The 16,296-nt window shown below is 34.9% G+C and overlaps 1 protein-coding gene across 6 annotated transcripts in view; it reads right to left on the bottom strand.

The window, feature by feature from the left end:
• ORC3 (origin recognition complex subunit 3) overlaps positions 1–16,296 on the bottom strand; it is a 60,908-nt gene that overhangs the window by 29,667 nt on the left and 14,945 nt on the right. For 5 of the 6 annotated variants that reach the window (XM_059941676.1, XM_059941675.1, XM_059941674.1 and 2 more), the window contains exons 8-11: positions 14,980–15,139; positions 13,620–13,733; positions 9,910–10,043; positions 9,363–9,426 (exon numbers count right to left, since the gene is read on the bottom strand). In XM_059941676.1, coding sequence (XP_059797659.1) covers positions 9,363–9,426; positions 9,910–10,043; positions 13,620–13,733; positions 14,980–15,139 — 472 coding nt within the window. The remainder of the gene's footprint in view (positions 1–9,362; positions 9,427–9,909; positions 10,044–13,619; positions 13,734–14,979; positions 15,140–16,296) is intronic. The other variant, XM_059941677.1, reaches the window with a different exon arrangement.

Consider the following 16,296-nt stretch of genomic DNA (forward strand, 5'->3'; position numbering starts at 1 on the left):
AATTCTACTTTCACTGTAAGCTATGACAGAGACTGCATAAAGCCACTAACTGTTTGCCTTGATGTGTGATTAAACAGCTTTTAAACAGGGGCAATATTCTGGAGAAAAAGGAATCTATTATTGAATAATAATCATACTTCTTGCTGCTTCATGCACTACCTATTACTTTTGCTTTGTGGAGTAACTGTAAATACATATAACTAGGTGATACAGTAGAAATGAATGCCATCTTCACTGAATTTACTTGTATGTGGAGAGAAAAGAAATACTTGACATGGTATGGGCAATGTTACACGCTCAAGGAACTATATGCCCTGTAATAAGTGTGAGAGGAGGGATACGAACATGTTTTCTCCCAGATGGTCTTGGTCTCTTCACACTTCCCACTGTGGATCACATCCCCGTGCTAAGTGGAATGCTAGCATTTAAAAAACATTTTGTTTGGTTTTGTTCCTATAACATGGCAGACTATTTCATGTGAGGAAATGGGGTTCTGGTTCCAACACTGGAAATAAAACCGGCTACATGGGACTTAACTGAGAGAAGATCTGTGATATCTTTCTAAGAGATTTTCAAGAGTAATTTTGACCATCCCAAATCTTTGCTTTATGTGCTGACTTTAGAACCTAATCTCCATATAAGAAAGATTCCACTGTTATTTATATCTGTGTGCTTATCAGCTGCAGCAGAAAACATCACAAATGACTAATTTAACTTTTTCACGTAACCTGTTCTCTAAGTTCTTTGTCTTACTGAGATACCTATCTGCAAATGCCTTTATCTATGCAGGGCAACAATCCTAATGCACTTTAGGAACACTTTTTCATAAACTTAAGTCTGGTTTTGATGTATGAGAAAATTTCCCACTTAATAAACACATTACAGCAGCATCACACTATGCTCATGCAAAAGCAAAGCCTGTTCAAACAGTACTCCTGTTTTCCATGCATTAAACTTTTCCTCGGCATCCTTTCTGTACCCTAGTCATAGCTGCCACTGTTTTATTTCATAATTGTGTTTAGGATGGTCCTTTTCAACAGAGATACACTGTCTAGAAATATTTATTATTTCCCAAAGAGATATGTTTTCTTCTGTTCTTGAAACATGAAGCCCTCTTGGTCTCTACTGATCTTTGAAACAGATATAGGAACAGTGTGCTGTAAGAAAAACAGAGCAGGGCTTCCCTGGTGGCGCAGTGGTTGAGAATCTGCCTGCCATTGCAGGGGACACAGGTTCGAGCCCTGGTCTGGGAAGATCCCACATGCCGCGGAGCAACTAGGCCCATGAGCCACAACTACTGAGCCTGTGCGTCTGGAGCCTGTGCTCCGCAACAAGAGAGGCCGCGATAGTGAGAGGCCCGCGCACCGCGATGAAGAGTGGCCCCCGCTCTCCGCAACTGGAGAAAGCCCTCGCACAGAAACGAAGACCCAACACAGCCATAAATTAAAAAAAAAATAAAAATAAATAAATTAAAAAAAAAAAAGAAAAACAGAGCAGAAACAACCTCCTTGCTCGTCCTCAAACGCTCCAGACATGCTCCAACCTCAGGTCTTTTCCACTTACTGTTGCTCTGCTTGGAACTCTCTTCCTACAGATTCCTGCATGGCAAGCTCTACAACTTCCTCTTTATTAAAAAGTCACCTTCTTGGTGAGGCTCTTATTTAAAATTTCAATCCCACTCCCCATGCACACCGTCCATATTCCCTTTCTTTAACTGTTTTCACCTTAGCAATTATCACTAACATAGATATTTTACCTACTCATCTTGGTAACAGATAAGCTCCACGAAGGCAGAGGGTTTTGACTGTTTTGTTCAGTCCTTTACTAGATTAATACCTGGCATACAGCAGTCACTCAAAAAATACTTGTTGAATGAGGAAGTGCATGAATGAATGGAGGCCAACACAGTCTCTCTCCTAAATAAAAGCAACCGCTTTTGTCTTGCTGGGTGTGGGCCAGACTTAAATAATTTTTCAAAAGAAGACAAAAGTCTGAATTTATGATGTAAAATATCTCAATTTGTAAATGTTGCCTCAGATTAAAAACAAAAACCACTATGGACCTAAAAAATCACATTTATAGCAAGCTGTCAGTTGCCAGTCAACGTGTAATACACCCTTTTAAATCAGCCATCTCCAATCACATCAATTCTGTCATTCATTCAAAAATCATTCATGTATTGTTTACTTATATGACAAGGCCTCTATCATTACTGATCTAGTTACTTTTTTTTGGAGAAGCCAATGACTGTGTAAAACTTAAATATATATATAGGTAAAGAAAACTTGAGTAGAATTACATTTGCCATGATGCTTAGTTTCTGCATTTATTTTTCTTCTTATTTCCACAGTATTTATCACTTTCGTGTCTAGAATTGTATGCATGGGGTGAAGAGTGATCTCAAGAAGATTACACGAAAGTATGTAAAAGTGACTAAATTTCTGCAATTTATTCCTTTCAGATCATTAAAAGCTGGTAAAACAAACATTGAATTTTTGGATGAAAACGCATCAGCTGTCCAAGAACACAGCATTTTCTTATTTATCATCTTGACAGAACTAAGTGTTATTTTTCTCATTAGAGAGAAATTTTGGCTGACAGTGTTTCCCCGATCACATGGCAGCTACCTAGAGAACAGCAAACCACCATTTTCTCCCAGCTCTTGAGTGGCGTGAGTGCCAGTCCTCTCATCTGTCTCAGGCTTTTGTCCTCCTTACTCCTACCCCGGCATTTACATCAGAAGCACGTGATGAAGGGTTTGGATTTAAAGTGTCAATTCCTCAGACACTACCAGGCTAATAATGCCTAGCTTGTTTGATCACGTTTGGTAGTTTGTTTGCAGTGGTTTTCTTTTTTCCTTCTCTTTTCCTTTTATTATTCTAACAGATTTCCCCCTTCCTTCTGCCCTTTGGTTCTGCCAAAAGAAACAGAAAGAAGAGGCATGGGCAAAGGTGAAAGGCAGGTCTGCAACAAGCTCATGATAAGCATAACTAAATGGTGACCAGAAGTCCTTGCCCTACCACTAACTTGCTCTGTGATTTCAGATATTTCACTTCCTTTCTCTTGGCTGCAGTTCCTCACTTGTAAAATCAGCATGCTGAATCAGATTATCTTCATAATAGTAATATAATACAACTCTAAGACGTTCTCTTACTTCCCATTCTCAATGGAGTTAAAATCTAGTTGGGCACATAGGCATAGTGGCATGAAACATTAAAAGTCAGAATAATAAAACTTCAACTGTCAGCTGCAAGAGACTGAATCTAAGTTTTCTACATACCATGAAGTTTAACCCTTTAAGGGCTGAGAACATGCCACATAGTTTTAAGTAAGATTTGAATAAAAATACATAAATTGATCTTCTTAGATGAAGTACTTGGAACTAGTCACTCATTAAATATACTGAGGATAATGCAATTTCTTGGCAAGACAGGACCAACATGAATAGCAAATCACTACTAGTAATATAGAATGTGGTCGGTGTAGAGAGCACAAGATTAAAATGGGCCTAATCTTAGATATGGTATTCGGACAATGCATAAAAACCACTAATTGGGAAAAGCTGTTAATATTCTCCCCCCCACCCAAAACATTTGCTCATGGAAAGGAAGAGAATTTTTCACTATTAAAAATCTTTCCAGGGACTTGCCTGGTGGCCCAGTGGTTAAGACTCCACGCTCCCAATGCAGGGGGCCAGGTTCACCCCTGGTCAGGGAACTAGATCCCACATGCCACAACTAAAAGATCCCGCATGCTGCAACTAAGATCTGGCACAGCCAAAAAAAAAATCTTTCCAGTATTTCAAGAACTAGGGGTTTTTTTATTATAGGATAATGATAACAGTTACGCAAATGTGATATGACGCCAAAATCTTCTTCAAAGCTCTCCTTGATACCTGACTTGAAACAAAATTTCAGGCACAAGCCAAGAGTAAAAATTGTATCTCTGTAATTATGGTGAATTTGAAAGTCCTGTTTAAGGCACTTTTGACAGCTCAATTTCTCATGAAATATAGTTTCATAAATTAAAGATTTAAGTTAAAAAAAAAGAAAGCTTGATTACTAAAGCAATACTATGAGGCAAAAACATGGTAAAAATATATCTAGTCACTATTCCTATTTCACTTAAAACCTACAGCTGTTTACCATAATATTTTACCAAATTTAATTTCAATTAAACTTACGCACTAAAATGAAATGTTAATGAGGAATCTAAATGATTTAAGCAGTCAGAAAAAAATATTATTAATCTGTTTAATGAACAAGTAAATACAATCTTAGCATTCTAGAGCCAAAAGGAACTTTAAAGATTATTTGGTTAAACTTCTATTACAGGCTTTGAAAGCTACTGAGTTATCAGAAGTTTGAATTAATAGGAGCTTGAGCAAGCTTATTCTGCTTAAACTTAGAAGAACTTGATTGTTGATTATCAGAGTACATGTTCTGGCCATTGTACCCAGCTGCACTGTACAACTGTTCAAGGACAGACTACTCAGAAATGAGAAAATGCACAGAATCTTTACTCTTTCATCAGCTGTATGATGAAAGAGTAAAGATTCTAAGGTCCCATCTTAGTTTGAACTTCTTAGTGAATCTTCTACAAATGTACATGATTGGGTTAGCTAAATTTTTAAACTTACAAGTACATTTAAAAAATTCATTCCTTAAGTTTACGAAATACAAAGCTGGTACACAATTTTGAAGCAGTATCTATGAAACTAAGGGTCCATAATTTTAAGGGAGTTGAAGTTTTTTTTTGTCTTTTTTGGTTTTTTTTTTTTTACATCTTGATTCCAGTCAGAAGATAATTGAGATGAATCATTTGTTTAGGTTGGAATTTAGTAGCTTACTTCTACACTTAAGAAAACAGGGTAAGGGAAACAATAAATAATGTTTCCTTCTAGGGAGTCAGTCTAATTCAGTGGTTCTTAAAGAATGGTCACCAGACCAGCAGCATCAGCATTATCTGGGACCTTGCTAGAAATGCAAATTCCTAGGGCCCAGCACAGGACTACAAAATCAGAAACTCTGGGGATGGAGCCCAGATATCTCTGTTTTAACAAGTCCTCCAAGTGATTCTGATGTATGCTAAGGTCTGAGAATCACTCATTTAGTTTATCAGAGTAGAAAGCAAACCAGACTTTTAGGGCAGAAACAATCTTGATATAAAGAGTATAAATTTCTCTCAATAACACTATGAGGTCTATGTCTTAGAAATCTGAATGTAGAAAATGGGCACAAAATGATCAATTCTAACAGTAGGTAAGTCTATATAACTATATAATCTATATGACTGTATAACAGAGTATTATATATAGTATGTATGTTATAGAATATATAACAGTATATTTATATTGATCTTAATTTTTATCAGTGAAAAATATATAGTAACAATATGATTTACATTTATAAGTTTTATTGTTCTATTTGTTTTTAACTCACTCTCACTTGCTGAACAGACTTTGATTATCACTAATCCTATGAGGAAATCATACTAAGAAATTATCATCCAATTTCAGAGCTAAGGAAATTGAGGCTTAAATAGGGTAAGTGATTTCCTTAAGTACACATCACTGATGAGCAGCTAGAGTTCAAACGCAAGATTTCTGAGGTCAAGATCAGGATCTTCCCCTGTGTCATGCAGTAGCATATTATTATCATATGGAGTTTTTAAAATTTTTTTTTATTGTAGAAAAATACACATAAAATTATCATGTATTTTAAAACAAAACTATAAAAAGAGAAAAAGAAAAGCATTATAAGAATAAAATAGTCAAAGATACTTTTGCTCTAAACCAGAAAAATCAACAGACATACTGATTAATTTTTTTCACAGATATCTTCTGTCTTTTGAATTTACCAGGTAGCCTGCAGACGACTTTTTCAGGTTAAGGGTACAAATCTTTGTGCTCCTTCATATTTCTTACTATGTAAGTCTCAAGAAAATATGCCTCTAAATGATTAAATATGCGATCCCAAAATGAATACAGCAAGGATAATAACAAACAGGGCTGATAAGTGCAACAAGTACAAGCACAGTATAAATTAATGCTTAGAAAATACACAAAAAGTTACTGAAAAGCAAAGCTAAATGTCAGGCTATTTCTGTAACAGACCAGCCTAGACATTCTCTCCCTTTGTTATCTCAACGGTTAAAGGTACTCTTTAAAAATCTACTCCTTAGGACTTCCCTGGTGGCACAGTGGTTAAGAATCCACCTGCCAATGCAGGGGACACGAGTTCGAGCCCTGTTCCAAGAAGATCCCACATGACACGGAGCAACTAAGCCCGTGCGCCACAACTACTGAGCCTGCGCTCTAGAGCCCGCGCGCCGCAACTACTGAAGCCCGCGCACCACAACTACTGAAGCCGGCGTGCCTAGAGCCCATGCTCTGTGACAAGAGAAGCCACCACAATGAGAAGCCCATGCACCCAACGAAGAGTAGCCCCCACTCACCGCAACTAGAGAAAGCATGCGCAGCAATGAAGACCCAACACAGCCAAAAATAAATAAATAAAATAATTTTTAAAAAAATCTATTCCTGGCTTCTGAAAATACTCTTGACAGAAAGTTCTAGCAGGAAATGCACTTGGCAACTAGCTGACTCAGCACAGAGCTAATCTACCTAATCTTGAAAAACTCAATAAACATGTACACATCCTTTCCCACTGGTTCTTAAGTTTCTTCTCTACTGAAATAACCTATATTAGGGTTTGAAGACTTCCTATACTGCTCTGAAAAGATTACAAAGATTATTAAAATGATTATTAAACCCAATCTAGAAGTGATTACATATTATGGCTCAGTGTGGATTCTGCCTCAGAAATAACGTTTAAAAAAAGCCATTCCCCACTGTAATTATGTATGTCATAATTCATTGCGTGCAGCAATGAAGACCCAACGCAGCCAAAAATAAATCAATTTATTAAAAAGAAAAAAAAGGAGGTAAATTAGTATTTACCTATATAGAACACATGCCCACTAGGAACTAATACTCTTTTATTCAAAATTTGAAAATAGTTTGTATCAGTAAAACCCACAGAGCACTAGGGCTTAACTTCAATCTCATCTTAATTTTATTACAATTTTCTAATAACTTTTTCCTTAAAAAGTTATAAAGAGTATGAAAATAAGTGTGACATTATGCATTCTAATTGTAAGGGACTTATTAAATAAATGAAGGTAAATTCATTCAATAAAATATGATGCCACTCTTACAACTACATGTAAAAGAATAAAATTAGAACATTCTATAACACCACATACAAAAATGAACTCAAAATGGATTAAAGACCTAAATGTAAGACTGAAACCCATAAAACGCCTAGAAGAAAACGTAGGCAGAACACTCTGACAATTCACAGCAATATTTGTTTGGATCTGTCTCCTAAGGCAAAGGAAACAAAAGCAAAAATAAACAAATGGGACCTAATTAAACTTAAAATCTTTTGCACAGCAAAGGAAACCATCAACAAAATAAAAAGACAACTTACTGAATGGGAGTAAATATTTGCAAATTATATTATTGATAAGGGTTTAATATCCAGCATATATAAACAGCTCACATAACTCAACTTCAAAAAACAAACAACTTAAAAAATGGGCAGAACTGAATAGACATTTTTCCAAAGAGGAAATGCAGGTAGCCAACAGGTACATGCAAAGACGCTCAACATTGCTAATCATCCAGAAAATGAAAAACAAAACCACAATGAGATATCACCTCACACCTATCAGAACGTCTATCATCAAAAAGAACACAAAAAACAAATGTTGGCAAGGATGTGGAGAAAAGCTAACCCTCTCGTACACTGTTGGCGGGAATGTAAATTGGTTCAGCCACTGTGGAAAGCAGTATGGAGGGTTCTCAAAAAACTAAAAATAGAACTACCAGATGACCCAGCAATTCCACTCCTGGATATATATCGGAAAAACCCAAAAACACTAATTTGAAAAGATACATGCACCCAATGTTCATAGCAGCATTATTTACAATTGCCAATATATTGGCACCTAAGTGTCCATCAACAGATGACTGGATAAAGAAGATGTGGTGAATATATATACAGTGGGAATACTAATCAGCCATAAGAAAGAATGAAATTTTACCATTTGCAACAACATGGATCGACTTGGAGGGTATTATGCTGAGTGAAATATGTCTGACAAAGACAAATACTGTATGATATCACTTACATGTAGAATCTAAAAAATAAAACAAACTCGTGAATATAACAAAAAAGAAACAGACTCACAGATACGGTTACCAGTAGGGTAAGGGTAGGGGGTAGGGGCAGGACAGGGGTAGGGGATTAAGAGGTACAAACTACTATGTATAAAATAAATAAGCTACAAGGATATATTGTACAACACAGGGAATACGGCCAATATTTTATAATAACTATAAACGGAGTATAGCCTTTAAAAATTGTGAATCACTGTATGGTGTACACCTGAAACTTATACAATATTGTATATCAACTATACCACAACAAAAAAAGGTAATCTAAAAAAATAATAATACAATGCCACTCTTTAGTACTGATATAAAATGATTTCCAAGATTAAGTGCAAAACAAAACAAGGTACAGAATAGTATATATACTTACCTTCTGTAAGATAGAGGAGTAAATCCCCAAAATACATATAATTACTTGTATATGTGGAGAATATCTCTAGAATAATACGTAAGAAACTAGTAACACTGGCTGAATCCAGGGAGGGTAAGTGGGTAGTTGGAGAACAAAGGTGGAACGGAGTCTTTTCACTGTATATTAACTTTGCCTTTTGAATCATGTATCATGTCCAAGTATTATTTATTTTAGAAAGAAAAAAAACTCCCTCTTTTGATATTCCCTATGTTGTATGGCTAACTCATCATTTTCTAAGCTCATTACTTCTTTCCTGGCACTATATTATCAATATGTAATGACATTTTTTTCAAATCAAATCAATACCCACTTAGCAGTGGGTCTCTAAGCTGCATGGCTTCTATGTGTTTTTATTTATGACAGCCTTTACAAGAACACTAAAATGAGACCGCCTACAGATTCCAAAACTGCTGTGTGGAAAGAAAGCTGAAATCTGCAAGTGTTTTCAAAACAGACCACAGGAGAAACCTCATGTTCCAGTTTTATTACTTGATTAAAAAAAAAGTCTTCCTTTTAGAACTGAAGTTTTGTGTCACCTTTAATAGTCACATTCCTATACAATTATCAAGATCCAATACTTCATTGTGCAAAGCATATTAGGATGTACAAATTTTTTTAAATAAAGTTAACTCAATAAATTTTATGTGCGTGTTCTTTTCCATGAAGAAAAAAAAGAGAATAACACTGAAACAAATATATCCATATTCTTACCTTCAAAAATCTCTCATTGGTCAACAGTGCAACTTGCTTTTCTGAAGCTTGCTTTTCCACGTACCTAAAATTTTTACCATCCCATACACAAAAAGAGAAAATTAGAATTCTAAATATTTGAATAGTATATGGAAAAAAAGAACTACGTAGATTGGTGGCCACATTCTTTTATTTCTTCTCAAACGTAAGTTCAAGATGACAGTCATGGTTTACGGTAATTTTTAACTCCTTAAATCAGCTGCATTTCACAGTCTAGGGGTCTAATAATAAACAAAAGCCATAAACTCCAGAAATAGGAAATGTTATTTATAAAACGTAACTCTGGAGAACCTGCAAATTATGTCCCCTTGTAAAAATATTTTTCTTTATGCCAAGTGTTCAGATCCAACAAAGAAATGTCTCAATTAAAAACAAAAGTGTTTTATTTTGCTCTAAACAAAGAAGTTATTTTTCCCTCTACCCACTTCAAAAATAACTGGGTCTGAGATCCCTTATTTTGCCCCAAACTCTTTTATAAGATGTGTTAAATATGTACTTCTCTTTTTACCTCCTAAACGATGGAAGACGTCGGATGTTTTCACATTGATTATCTGATAAAAAATTTATTCTTCTCTTGGCTTCTGGGAGATTACAGCACAGAACACTGAGGGGCTGGGAATAGAAATGTTCTAATAGAGAAAGCTGTAAGAAATGTTAAAATTAAATATATTAAAAAAAAAAAAATTAAATATATTTGCTGTATTTTGACAGTAACTCCTTTGCCCTATGTTTGCTCAATTTTAAGGTTTTTTTTTTAAAACAGCAAAAATATTTATGGCACTAATATATTTAATAATGTCACAATAGCAATGCAAATAATGCACAAATGGCTATATACTTTGAATATTTTAAGACTCCAATTTTGTCAACAAGGTCAGAAAATTGTAATGTCTGAAGTAGAAACTAAAAGAAACTAATATAAATAACTTAGCTATCTGCAGGAGCAACTCACTTACAGTAACAGTAAATGTCGTGGGGATGTGACTGCGGTGTGACCTAATAGCCTAACGGATGTTCAAATACTCATAAGAAAATACCAATCTAGAATCAGTGTAAAAACTGGTCTGCTAAATAAATAAAAATGCTACAATAGCAGAAATTTTGCCTACTCATAAAAAACAATATGAAAAAAGGGGGACGTCCAAAGAAAATGTATCTTTTTAAATTCAGTTTTATTTCATGGAGGAAAAGATGGTACAGTATCTGGTAGATACATGTATTCCAGTCTAGAATGCTGTGGTCTCTGCAGTACAAGGGTGATTGATTTTCCAGATCCTACCATAACTTATAAGACATATTTTACAAGACTATCCACATGTTAAAAGCTCTGAATCTAAGCAAGCTTCTCATGACCAGTTTGGTTTTTCCAGATACCTTGTACCAAAGAGGCAGTTCCCTAGATAGTGGACAAAACACATCCTGGTCCCTGGAAAATAGCATTCCACATCACAAATAATAAATTAATATGCTAGCTTATATATCAGTCTTAAGGTATTTGAGCTTGATCCTTCCTGGGTAAACTGATAATGAATTTCTGAACCTGTAGAGCTGAAGACCAGATATCCAAGGCAAGAGGAAATCCTCCAAAATAGTCCAAAATAGTCCATCCTCCAAAATAAGGCTATAAGGCAAAGGGCCAGCCTAACTTAGAAACAAGTACAAAATAGAAAGCAACTGTTCATGCCAAGTGCTAAAGTATTTTTGCACATATCAACATGATCTTATTTCTTACTTATATATTTCCAATTATATTAATGTGATAATATTTATTCCAATGTTAACACTACTTTTTAAACATGAGAAAAGTAAAAACCAAACACGATAACTGACTTGCTGGGGAGGAGGAATGGGACTAAGTCACATGAGTTACAGTAGAGCTATAGATAGGACAAGAACCCAGTAATACCTAACTATTTGGTCCAAGTGTGTTCCCAATATTTGGGTCAATTAACAAGTTGGTTAACACATCCACCTAATAAGGGAAGGACTCAAACATATACCGAATGATTATATGCCCTACTGCATCTTCTACAGAAGTAAAAACTTACACATATTTCCCACTGATGATTAGGAAAACTAGACAAATGGGGTCTAAAGACTCTGCCACTCATTAGCTGTGTGACCTTGGCCAAGCTACTTAACCTAAGCCTCTGTTTCTCCAAGTGCAAAACTGAGAATAATACATATTAATGAAGCAATGTTAATACTTAGTAAAATGCCTAGCATAAAAAAATTATCAGGAACCTAAAGTCATCTAATCAGATCCCTTCATTTTACAGATGAGAAAACTGAGAAACAGAAAGATTAAGTAATCTGGTTAATATGCTTTTCTTCACTGACTTTCTCAATGGTATTTGAGCCTACAGTTTATATTTTCTTTTCCCTTAACTTCAGTGATCTCTCCCTTCTGTTGGTTTTCCTTATTGTTTTTAGTCTCCTTTTCTATTGCTCACTCATACAGTCAGCTTGCCTTAGGGCTCTACTCTTGGTCCTTTCCTCACTCCTCTAGGTGACTTCATCCTCATTACACAGCTTCAACCACCACCTTTTAATGATAAATCCTAAATATTTCTAGTCCAGATCTTTCTCCTGGGTACCAAATCTTTATATCCCACATGCCCTAAATTTACCATACATAAAAAGAAACTCATCCTTTTCTGACAAACTGGCTCTTTATTTTAACATGTACACTTAATAAAGGGTACCAACCTCCAAACTATCTGCCAAGCTAGAACCTGTGTGTCTGTAAGATGCTCCTCTCTTACACACCCTATCATCCACCGAGTACCAAGATTCTATCTCATCTTCAAATCTGTTTCCTTCTCCCTAGTCCCACTATCACTACCTGTTTCGCCCTTGTTGTATCTTATCTAGGTAACTGCAGTAGCCCTCTAACAGAGCTCTCTCCCTCTACTGTGGCCTTTCCAATTTTGACCCAGCTAGCTCCTGTTCCTTAGGATACACTTCTGTTCTCCTATGGAACCCCGGGCATGTTTCTTTAACAGCACTGACTACTCAGAACTGTAACGGCCATTCTACTCTTCTGCCTGCTTCACTAAATAAGCAATTTGAAGACAGAGATTTCTTTGTCCTCTGTATCTCCAGGGCTCAGCTTAGTGCTTGACTTACAGTAGACCCGTGATAAACACTCATGAGCAAATAAGATGAGTAAAATGAAATGAATGAGAAATAAATTAGAAAGTTACATCTCAATTTCATTTAATTTCACATATTGCTAAGGTAAATAATATTTTCTTGCTTTAAAATACTCTTTTTAAAAAGTCTAAGTTGAAAAAAACGACACATATTAGCCATAAGAGCTAATACTCTTATGTAATAAAATACTATAGTTTTTAATGTAGAGGAAGAACACGTATGAGAAATAATTTATAATCTTCAAGGCACTACACAAACATGAGGTATTATCATATTGCACTTTTGTACTGAAGGTTACTAATACATAGGTTTTCATGAACCTGAAAACCGGCATGTGTTCACGACTATACTTTGCTACGGTATTTTAGGTTGTTGCCGAAAGAAGGAAATACTATCAACTTTGAAACAACTGGAGAATGGAGTCCTTTTTTAGATTAGGTGTTATGAAGCTAAGTTTATGAATTTTCCTCTTGAAATTTATGAAACTTTAGCGAAAATTCATTCACAATATATAGGAATAAATATAAATGAACACACACACATATGTGCAGGGCACAGCAAACTAGAGCCCATAGCCTATTTTTGTATGGCCCAGGAACTACAAATTATTTTTATACCTTTATAGAGGGTTATTTTAAAAAAATAACAAGACATTCAACAGAGACCACATGTAGCATGCAAAGCCAAAAATATTTAATATCTAGCCCTTTAGAGAAAAAGTTTGCTGACCCCTTATATATAGCATTTCCTAGGTAGAAAGCCCATTAGCATTCATCAGATTCTCAAAAATAAAGGTCCCTTCCTCCTCACCCCCAAATGGTTAAGAATCACTGGAATGGAGAGGTCTTTTTCCATTTTTGATGTTCTAATTAACGTATTCTCTACATTTTGCTGCAAGGTAACAAAGGAATCATAGAATCTAGAATAATATAACTTGAACTTACTTATTCAGATTTTGCCATTTAAAATGCCCAATTATCACACTAAAAAGTCAGTCTGAAATAACATGCAAATTATTTAGAATCAGCTTGTGAATTTTCAAACCCATTAGTGTCTTCTTACCTGAAGTCCTTTTATAAAGTTTTGGATTGAGAAATCATGATACAAAAAGATGTTGGTCAGAACCTGCAACACTTTTTCACTTAGTTTAAATGGAAATTGAGTTGTAAGAAGTAGCTGAAAGAGAAAAGGGAGGCAGGACATATTCCTGGTTAGTCGTCCCTCTTCATAAACATCAAGCATAAATAATGAGGCAACGAATGATACCAAAACACAGTACCTATGAAAGCTATACTAGTAGCTAGATTTTTTTTAGGTCAGATATCAACCAAAATTTTAAATAAACTTATACAACAGTAACAACAACAAAAGAAGCTATTCATACTATATCTTCAGAATCACAGATGTCCATCATCCTTCATTCAATTCCTAATTTTAAAAAATTCTATTAAAAAATATCATCTATACAAACGCTTTTCTCCCAACAGAAGCCACTGAAGAAGCCGTAGGCTTTGACAATTCTTGTTATTAGATTTCTTTTTCATCCATATTGATGCACATTAACGAAGAGTAACAACACATTATGTACTGTTGAATGAGAAACCCAAATTAACAGGTGTCTATTTAAAAAATATTAAATAGGTGAATTTGCATTATTCAGCTAATTTTCAATGGCCTACACTGAAGATTTTACATCTGAAAACAAAAAGTCATACTAGGCTTTTCAAACAGAAACAGAGTGATAGAAGGCCAACGGAATTTGGAAACAACCTAGCAACTTTAAGTACTGTAGCTGGAAAAAATTTCCCTAAAGTCAGTGGCTACCACCTTTAAGGGAAAAAAATGCAGAAGTGGTTACTAAATAAGTGGAAGGTGGTCGTTAGTTTAGCTTACACAGCAGCACAAAGGACATCTTCAAGGAGGTGAGTTTAGCAACAGTTCACGGAAGGTCAATACTAAAGAACAGTATTTCCACTTACATAGAAACATAGAGGTAAGGTCTGGGAAGGCGTTGGTATTTACTTTTTGTCATGAGCAGCATGACAGGAAAGAGTCCATGAAAAACTTCAAATCATTTAATATAAAATGTAAGTGTGAAAACATTGTTATTGTTACTAGGAAGTCATTAAATTCTGTAAAAATTTATCTTAAAAACCTTTAAGTTTCTATTGAGTAATGACTGGTTGATAGATAAATAGGTAGGTAGATATAGAAAGATATGATCGTTCTTTTCATAAAGCTTATATTTTAAGTGAAGAGGCAATACTATACATGAGAAAATGATTAAATAAAAATAGTAAAATATGTGAAGGAATATATACAATATCATACTGAGAAATTTATCACTAACATTTATATTTATAAACTGTCCATGGCAGTTTTCTTTTCATCCTATTTCACTGGTAAAATTTTTTCTTTTTACCTTATCAAGTACTGTAGTCAGGTGCTCCTTGCAAGACAAAGACTGGAATAGTTCTATACACAATAGAGATGATACTGCATGAGGAAGCAACCGATGGACGACAATAGGAGACGTGGCGATTCCAAAAATGAGTATTAGTGGAAATTCATGTAGATGCTGACTAGTTTTCAAAGGAAGATGCAAAAGTGGAATGTCTTTAGCAAATATATTTCAATACACCATAGTTTAAAATAAGACCACCTTTATTTTAAGGCCTACTTTATAAGACACTGCTAAGGAAGATCATACTAAATAATAAAAATTTTTAGGTCACTCATTTTCTTCTGTTACAGTAACACAGAAATAGTTATTTCCCAGACATTCTAGCTCTGAAATCAATCTATTAATAGATCCTCTCATTTTAGCAATAAGAACATAGTGGTCCAGAGAGATCAAGTGCTTCCCTCTAAGGTTATACAAAATCAAGTGTTAGAAAAGGCATTAGATGCTATTCATCCTCTCGCCCAAAGTTTGAGCCGTACCTACAGTCTTCCTCACAGTCAGACATCTAGACTATGCTTTAAGAGTTCAGTAACATGAAGCTCACTAATTTTCAAAGTAACTTATTCTATTTATGTACATTTCTAACAGACACTATGTCACCCCACCATAACAGCTAAGCTTTAGAAAACTTTTCTTACAAATAGGTAAGATATTTTTAATGGACATCATTAAAAAAATATTACATTCTTTCCCCACAGTCTTAACTCAAACTTATTGAACATGATTTATTCTTAGCATTACCAATATGAACATAAATGACTTCCACAGAGTAAAACATCAATATCCCTGAGGGCTATTGTAGGTCAGAGCCCTCTGTATCGTAGCTGATAATTTTGCTTGTTCCCTCCTATTAGCTATTGCTTTTCAGTATTCTAGCTGTATGCAGTTCTACTTTCATAGTACTGAAGTATTTGAACTATCTTACTGTTTAAGTTCTTCTTTCTTACTTTTGATGGTAAAAGTAGTCACAAGTCTGCGTTCCAAAAAAGCACAGCTTTTCTGTCACTATTCTGTATTGTGCATTTTTTCAGCATGTTAATCAGTTCAGTGTTAGCATTAAGAAAAGTCTTAGGATCTGGAAATCTTAGTTTCAAATGGGGGAAAAAAAAGAGTATCAAAGTAGGAATTATTATTAGTAGATTATCACACAATACAGCTTTAGGCAAATGTAGCCGTAACTATTAAGCAAGTTAACATACAGAAGAAACCAAATTAATTTATATTGTAAAAAATGTACCATGGGGAAAAGCATGTCACGGGGTTTTTTAATAGGGT

This window comes from Balaenoptera ricei, chromosome 12, assembly GCF_028023285.1.
Source record: "Balaenoptera ricei isolate mBalRic1 chromosome 12, mBalRic1.hap2, whole genome shotgun sequence".
In the NCBI taxonomy this organism is placed as follows: domain Eukaryota; kingdom Metazoa; phylum Chordata; class Mammalia; order Artiodactyla; family Balaenopteridae; genus Balaenoptera; species Balaenoptera ricei.